The sequence below is a fragment of the Rhincodon typus genome, unplaced genomic scaffold (assembly GCF_021869965.1).
Source record: "Rhincodon typus isolate 14 unplaced genomic scaffold, sRhiTyp1.1 hic_rhity00000906, whole genome shotgun sequence".
NCBI lineage: Eukaryota > Metazoa > Chordata > Chondrichthyes > Orectolobiformes > Rhincodontidae > Rhincodon > Rhincodon typus.
Genome location: NW_025966544.1, coordinates 30,948 through 39,412, shown reverse-complemented (window position 1 = coordinate 39,412; position 8,465 = coordinate 30,948). Strand labels below are relative to the sequence as shown.

Genomic DNA, 8,465 nt, shown 5'->3' with positions numbered 1-8,465 from the left:
TGGGACCCAGAGTGGGACTCTGGTGGCCTGTGGCAAGGCAGCTGGCAGCATGGAGATTGAGACATCAAGCCCAGCGTGGGGGCGGGGGTCGAGGGGCAAGGGCGGATGGCAATTGGTGGTGAGACAGCAGCGCAGAGGCGCGGAGATCAAACTCAGCATGGGGGAGGGCAGAGAGACAGACAGAATAGAAGTTAGCTGCGATTCAGCAGAGCAAAGATCTAGAGATTGAGCCCTTGTGAGAAGAGCCCAGCGTGGACTAACCGCAAGCCCATGACTAAAAAGACTGTAATGTTGAACTTTTTTTTAAAAAAAACTTATTTCTTTATTTTTCTATTTTTAAAACCGAAGATTTTGTACCTAGGTACCTTGTACCCTAAAGATGGCACAGTGAATGGCTACATTATAAACTTTTCACTGTACTCTTGTGTCCCTATACAGGAGTACACGTGACAATAAACCCTAATTCTAATTTCATACCGAGAATTAAAAATTCAAAAAAGTTAAAGTTAAGACGAACAGCATATGTATTCAGTTATGAATTGCATCGTAATAATTTAAGTATCCCCAACTGCAAGAATCACAAACTGTTAATGTAAGTTTATACATACTCTGGATCAACAACTCCATGTTGGGGTGTTACTGTTAACGAGTGCGCTGGCCAAGACAATTCAAAAGCCAAAGACCTAGGGGAATGATTTATAATCTGTACACGTCCAGTCTGCGCTGATCCATCTATAAAATGCAGAAACAAAATTAGAGCATTACAAATCATGATCCTGAAACATACCTTCGCAAGTCTTCACAGCCAACACCTGATATCCACTCCCATTAGTAGATGCACACGAGGTGTCTGTTGTGGCTTCACCTTTCATAAGGAGTTATCTTACTGATTTGCTAGATTCTGTCAATGCATCTACAAATAACATCAGTCTGTGGCTGTAAGGTTACCACAAAAGTCAACCACATCAGCTCCCACGGACAACCAATGACAATTTAAAAGTGAACTGACATTTTAGTTAACACTCAAGAGGAGCAGAAAAGGATAAAGAAAATCAGCACATGTGCAGAGGAACACAGAGTTAACGTTTCATCCGTTTTATGCTTGTCTAAGAGTTCCAAGATTTGCAGTATTTTCCTTTTGTCAAGTAGTTTTTATGGTGCTTTTCCAATTTTAAAATATCTAGAGGAAAGCATGTTCCAATATACCTAGTTCTCCTAACTTCCTATATCAACACAATAGAAATTGCAATGCAATGCTACTCACCAGCTGATGGCACAGTAAGAATTAAATATTCAGGCCGAATGGTCCACGACGATTTTTGTTTAGGTGACTGCTTCAGCATTTGATTAGAAGCATTCAAAGATAATGGAGAACCTTGTGGGCCTCTCACTGGAAGTACATCTAATGATGCATTTGATGGATTCCTTTCTGAGCTTCCGAGTACACTACAAAGTTACATTGGACAAATGTCATTCTGATGTTTTTCTTAAACCTGCCATCTGTTCCTTTTAAATAAAAAATTCAACTTACTTCCTAGATAAAACATTTAATTAAACTCAAACATAAAAAATTATTTTCCTAAGAGCCTAATAAATAAGAGTAGGTCATAGAATCCCTTGAGCTTGCTGTGCCATTCAACAATCACTGATCTTTTAACTCATTATGAACAATTAGAATTTCAATTTCATAAATAATGAAACTCATGCATTCAAATCAAATTTAAATTTATAAAATAATACTTCTAAATACCTTTCTGATTCAACGCTCATACTATGAGACAATGAAAATGAATCCAAAGCTTCTGTATGAGTGATTTCAGTTGTAGAGCTTCCAGTAACAGAGAGCATCACCTTATTCAGGTTTCCATAGAAAATCTTTATGTCATTTGTTCTCTTTGGGATATCATAGACTAGGAAATAAAATCAAATAGCTGTAAATATTTTATTCTGACAACGGAATGTGACGCTATTTCACTCAAATTAAGTAAATTATTTCCAAGTTAGATCATTAAACTGAATCTTTGTATTAGCATTAAGTACAGTCAGAGATGTACAGCAGAGAAACAGACCCTTTGCTCCAACTCGTCCATGCTAACCAGAGCCTAAACTTAATTAGTCCCTTTTGCCAGCATTTGGCCCATATCCCTCCAAACCTTCCTATTCATATAGCCAACGAGATGGCTTTTAAATATTGAAATTGTACCAGCCTCTATCACATCCTCTGGCAGCTCATTCTATTCATGCACCATCCTCTGCATGAGAAAACTTCCCCTCCGGTCCCTTTTAAATCTTCCCCTCTCACCCTAAACCCATGCCTTCTAATTTTGGACTCCCACCCAAGGAAAAAGACTTTGTCTATTCACCCTATCCATGCCCCTCATGATTTTATAAACCTTTATAAGGTCACCCCTCAGCCTCTGACGCTCCCGGGAAAATAGCAGGGAGAGGCTGAATAGGCTGGGGCTAAGAACATTTGGATACAAGTATGCCAGAGTCTAAACAACCGTCAGAAATTGAAAAAAAAAGGAAAGGCACTCTGATCAAACAGCTCATACCCAACCCAGTGATGTTTTCATTAGTGTGACATGAACCAATAGACCTCTTAACAGACCAACCCTAAATTAACTGATATCGGTGGTGAAGGGTTAAAGATTGACCCTGCAGCCAAGAGAGAATAGGTCAAGAATCAGCTGAGTGATAAAGAATAAAATGGAGATTAGCTTAGCAGCAGGTGGGGAGGAAACCAACATGCCCACCTGTCTCATGTCCATGACTACATTGGTAGTATTGGCCAACTTCGCAGAAATTCCATCTTTGCATTGAGGATACTCTCCAATGATGCGTGTGGCACTACCATTGTTCTATGAAACAGAAGGGGAGGTAGTAGCATAGTGGCAATGCACTGAACTGTGTAGAGTTTTGGTCTCCTTACTTGAGAAAGAATGTACTGGCACTGGAAGGAGTACAAGGGAGGTTCACTAGGTTGATTTTGAAGTTGGGACGATTGGCTTATGAGGAGACATCGAGCAGACTGAGACTATACTCATTGGAACTTAGAAGAATGGCAAGGGGTGGGATCTGATAGAAACATATAAAGTTATGAAGAGAAAAGACAAGATAGAGCAAGAACGTTGTTTCCACTGGCAGGTGAAACTAGAACTAGGGGGCATAGCCTCAAAGTAAGAGGGAGCAGATTTAGGACTGAGGTCAGGAGGAACTTCTTCACCCAAAGAGTTGTGAATCTGTGGAATTCCCTGGCCAGTGAAGCAGTTGAGGCCACTTCTTTGTTTTTAAGGCAAGGCTAGATTTTTGAACAGTACAGGAATTAACGATTATGGTGAACGGGAAGGTAAGTGGAGTTCAGTCCACGAAAAGATTAGCCATGATCTTACTGAATGGCAGAGCAAGCTCACTGGGCCAGACGAGCTACTCCCTCACCTTCCTTTTTCTTATAAACTCGTAATCCAGAATCCCAAGCTAATTTTTTGGGGACGTGGGTTTGACTCCCATCATGGCAGATGGTGAAATAGAAATTTACCATAACCTGGAATAAAAAACTGAACTAATAGCAACCATGTAACAACTATGAAATGTTGTCAAAGATACTCCTGGATTATTAATGTCTTTAATGAAAGGAATTTTCTATCCTGACCTGATTGAGTCTACAGATGACTCCAGACCCACACCAATGTGGAAGACTTTTCACTGCCCTCTGAAATGGTTCAGCAAGCCACTCAGTTCAAGGGCAATGAAGAATGGGTAATAAAGGCTGGCTGAGCCAGCAATACTCACATCTTATGAATAAGTGAAAAAAATTTCAAACAGAGCTAACAGCTCAAAAGTGGGCATGTACAAGACAGCCTGGGACATCAGTTTCAGAACTATATTCAACCACAATTTGTAATGGCATATAGTGAAGAAAGGCATCTTAGGAGCTGTACCAGCCATACGTAGAAATTAGTTGTCAACGTGATTAAGCTATGACACAGGATTATTGGCGTGCTAAACAGCAAATGAGGCATGTGATTGGTAGAGCTTAGTGATCCAACAACCAACCAGAGCTCAGTTCAGCCTTGCCACATTCAGCTGTAAATGGTGGTGCGCAATTAAACAAGGTACTGGCACAATGTAAACTTCACAACTTTGAATTTACAGATTGAAAGAATCAGCAACAATCCTTCTTTCTGGAATAAACTGTTCCTTGCAATGAAAGGGCCAAGGAGAACCTGCTATGTAGGAATTAAAAGCAACATGCTGAATAACCATCCTTGGAAAGGAGGAGTAGGAGTAGAAGGAACATAAAAAAGCTATTTCCTGGGGGAAAAGGTGATAACACTGCTGCCTGCTGACAAATGGGCAATTAAGACAGCCTGAAGGAGGAATATCCTGAAGTAAAGGAGATAATTGCAGGACAGGTTGTTTCAAAGAGACAGCCAGCATTGAATATAATAAGGAACAGAGGAGCTACTTCTGATAAGAAAGCAAGTTACAGACTTGGTCTTGTAATCAATACTGGGGATGAAAGAATCTACAAGATAGCAATAATGTCACACCATAAACTTGAAACAGAGAAACTGTATAAGAATCCAACAGTTCAGTAGCAGAACTTCAAAGAACGACAACACAAGAATCAAACCCTGGACATTTCCAGAGGCAGACACTGCTGGTGGAATTGTAGCTAAGTTCCACCATTTACCGGATAATAGTCAAGCGGAGTTGTGAGGTTTAACCTGCTTACGTGAGGGCTCTTATTTTGGTTACTACATGTAAAAAAGTAAAGTATTACTTCAGATCTTGATTATCTATTAGATTTCTGAATAAGTAACCAAACTAAAGGTAACTTGTGGTCTACCCACCAATAGTACAATGGAAAACCATGAGACATAGGAGCAGAAGTAATCCAAACAGCCTGCTCTGCCTATCAATGAGATCATGGCTGAGCTGATAACCTTCAACTCCACTTTCCTGCCTTAACTCTCAATACCCTTACTGAATAAAAGTATCAGCCTTGAATATACTTAAATGACCTAGCTTTGACAAGCCACTCCTGTAAGAATTCCACGACTATCTGCTCGGGGAAGAAATTCCTCCTCTGTTTTAAATGGGTGACTCCTTAATCTGGGATTACACCCTCTGGCCCTAACCTTTTGCTTAAGGGACTACAACCTTTTCACATTTGTGTGAACCAAGTGCGGCCACACCAGAGTTTTACATAGCTGCAACATGACCTCATGGCTCCGAAACTCAATCCCTCTACTAATAAAACCTAACACACCGTACGCCTTCTTAACCATGAGGTCATGTTGCAGCTGTACAAAACTCTGGTGCGGCCGCACTTGGAGTATTGCGTACAGTTCTGGTCACCGCATTATAGGAAGGATGTGGAAGCATTGGAAAGGGTACAGAGGAGATTTACCAGGATGCTGCCTGGTATGGAGGGAAGGTCTTATGAGGAAAGGCTGAGGGACTTGAGGCTGTTTTCGTTAGAGAGAAGGTTAAGAGGTGACTTAATAGAGACATACAAGATGATCAGAGGATTAGATAGGGTGGACAGTGGGGGCCTTTTTCCTCGGATGGTGGTGGCTAGCACGAGGGGACATAGCTTTAAATTGAGGGGTGATAGATATAGGACAGATGTCAGGAGGTAGGTTCTTTTCTCAGAGAGTAGTAAGGACATGGAATGCCCTGCCTGCAAATGTAGTAGACTCGCCAACTTTAAGGGCATTTAAATGGTCACTGGATAAACATATGGATGATAATGGAATAGTTTAGGTTAGATGGGCTTCAGATTGGTTTCACAGGTTGGCGCAACATCTAGGGCCGAAGGGCCTGTACTGCACTGTAATGTTCTATGTTCTATGAACCTGCAAAAATCTTGTATGTTTCAATAAAATCACCTCATTTTTCTACATTCCAATGAATACAGATGCAACCTACTCAACTTCTCCTCGTAAGAAAATTCCTCCATACCTGGGACCAAACTAGTGAACCTTCTCTGTGCTTCTTCCAATGCCACTGTATCTTTCCTTAGATAAAGGGTCTAAACCAAGTTACAGTATTCTAGCTGTGGTCTATTTCCTTGTATAGTTTTAGGATGACTTACCTATTTTAATACTCCATGGTCTTTGGAATAAAGGCCAGTGTTCCATTTATCCTCCGTATTACTCTGAACTTGGATGCTAGCTCTTTGTGGTTCCTGCACCAGGACCCTAAAATCTGTCCGAGTTGCAGCTTTCCGCAGCCTTTACTCAAATAATATTCACTTCTTCCTGAAAGTGCATAACGTCATACTTTCCCGTACTATATTCAATCTGTTAAGTTTTTGCTCACTCACCCAAACTGTCTATACCCTTCTATAGCCTCATGTCATCATGACGACTTGCTTTCCTATTTACTTTGGTACCATCTCTTAATTTGGCACGTTTACACTGACCTCCCTCATTTAAGACATTAAAGATGAACTGGAATAGAATTATGGCCCCAGCACTAATCCCTATGGCATTCCACTAGTTATAGGTTGCCATCTTTATCCCAACTTTCTTCTATTAATTGGCCAATCCTCTATTCATACTTATACACTACTCTCAAAACCATGGATTCTTGTCCTAAGTATGCTTATCAAACTCCTCTTGGAAATCCAAACATTACATCTACTCATAGCCCATTATCTATCCTGTTTGTTACGTCCTCAAAGAGCCGCAGTGAATTTCATACAGTATGGAAGCAAGGTGGTTATGGTAAATCTTTACACAACAATGGTTTGGACCCAAATGAAGCAGGTGTAGATTAGACCCTAGAATGGCTTCCAGTTTGAGAAGCTTCAGTTGTGTGGATAAATAACTTAAAGCTGGGTATGCTCCTTAGCCAAGAGTTGCTCAAAATCAAGGGGGATCTGAACAGAACAGTTGGTGTTTCAGAACTGTTCACCTTGTTAGAAAGGGCAAGAACCTTAGAACATTTTCAAGGTTAATGACAAAAGGAATCAAGAGGTGACATGAGAAACTTTTCTATGCAAAAAGGTGGTCATGATTTGGAATGCATGACCTAAAAATGGGCTGGATGCAGATTCAATCATGACTTTCAGAGGGGATATGGATAACTATCAGAGGACTAAAAAAGTTGCAAGAGAGCAAAGTAAAGATACAGGAATAGGACAATCTTACTTGTTGTTGTTGTGTCCCTGGCTGTCTGCAATAACAACACAGCCTTCTACAATGTAATTACCATTCCTAATTAGGGCTCACGGGATTGGGAAATGATATTAGCATTATTTGAGCACTGGTTAAAATTTACACAAAAAGAACATGAATGTTAAGTGTTGGGGAAACTCAGCAGATCTGACAACATCTGACGTGAGAGGAAGAGTAAACATTAAAATATTATATGGGTCTTCAAAGATGCCGCCAGATGTATTTCTTCAGTATTTTGATTTTATTTCGGATCTTCATCATCCATAGTAATTTGTTGTTAAACAATTGTAACAAATGCTTGGGTGTTGGCATACAAGGGGATATCGGTAGAATAACATGATGGGAAAATCTGAAGTAAGAACAAGGGAATAAAAAAAATTGCAAAAATTTCAAGTAGAGAAATCTGGATTGTTAAGCATGATAACAAAACTAGGCAACATTTTACAATGAAAGCAATGAAATGAAAGTTAGAGGCAGCACAGTGGCTCAGTGGTTAGTACTGCTGCCTCAAAGCGCCAGGGACCTGGGTTCGATTCCACCCTCGGGCTGTCTGTGTGGAGTTGCACATTCTCCCCGTGTCAGCGTGGGTTTCCTCCGGGTGCTCTGGTTTTCTCCCACAGTCCAAAGATGTGCAGGCTAGGTGGATTGGCCATGCTAAATTGCCCATAGTGTTCAGGGATGTGTAGATTAGGGAGATAGGCCTGGGTGGGATGCTCTGAGGGTCAGTGTGGACTTTTTGGGCCGAAGGGCCTGTTTCCACACTGTATGGATTCTACGATTCTATGAACTATCCAATTCTGCAATGCTCAGTACTCATCTATTTATAATCTGTTTGATTGATTTAGAGCAGGGATCGGCTGTCTGACTGTACTATATCCAAGTCTGATTCAAACATATTGGGGTGGGGGTTTAGCGGGGGGGAAAACAGGGAGGGAGAGGGAGAAAGAATTAGTAAGGAATCTTCAAAAGAGACAAACAGGTTCAGTGAAGTACAGATGTTAGGAAATTTGAAATTATTCACTTGGGTAGGAGAAATATATATGCAGAATTATTTTAAAAGGCTCCAGACTGGTAATATGTTCAGAGGGACCTGAATGCCCTGATCAACGAACTACAGCAAGTTAACATGCACGTGCAGCAAACGATATTTGTCCTTTTCTTAGAAGGGTGTTTATACTAGAATTTACTAGAATCATTCATCTTTACCACCACTTCCACACCCCAATTATAATCAGGTCATGGAAAAACTAAGATAACAAGGTGTAGAGCTGGATG

The 8,465-nt window shown here is 40.6% G+C and overlaps 1 protein-coding gene across 1 annotated transcript in view; it reads right to left on the bottom strand.

Annotated features, from left to right (window-relative positions):
• Positions 1–598: 598 nt before the first annotated feature.
• The window catches only part of LOC125481112 (centrosomal protein of 192 kDa-like), a gene marked incomplete at its 5' end in the record, with an annotated part of 35,307 nt that continues 27,440 nt past the window's right edge, over positions 599–8,465 (bottom strand). Inside the window, 3 exons of the mRNA XM_048592263.1 lie at positions 599–732; positions 1,265–1,446; positions 1,751–1,910. Of these exons, the coding sequence (XP_048448220.1) occupies positions 599–732; positions 1,265–1,446; positions 1,751–1,910 (476 nt within the window). The remainder of the gene's footprint in view (positions 733–1,264; positions 1,447–1,750; positions 1,911–8,465) is intronic.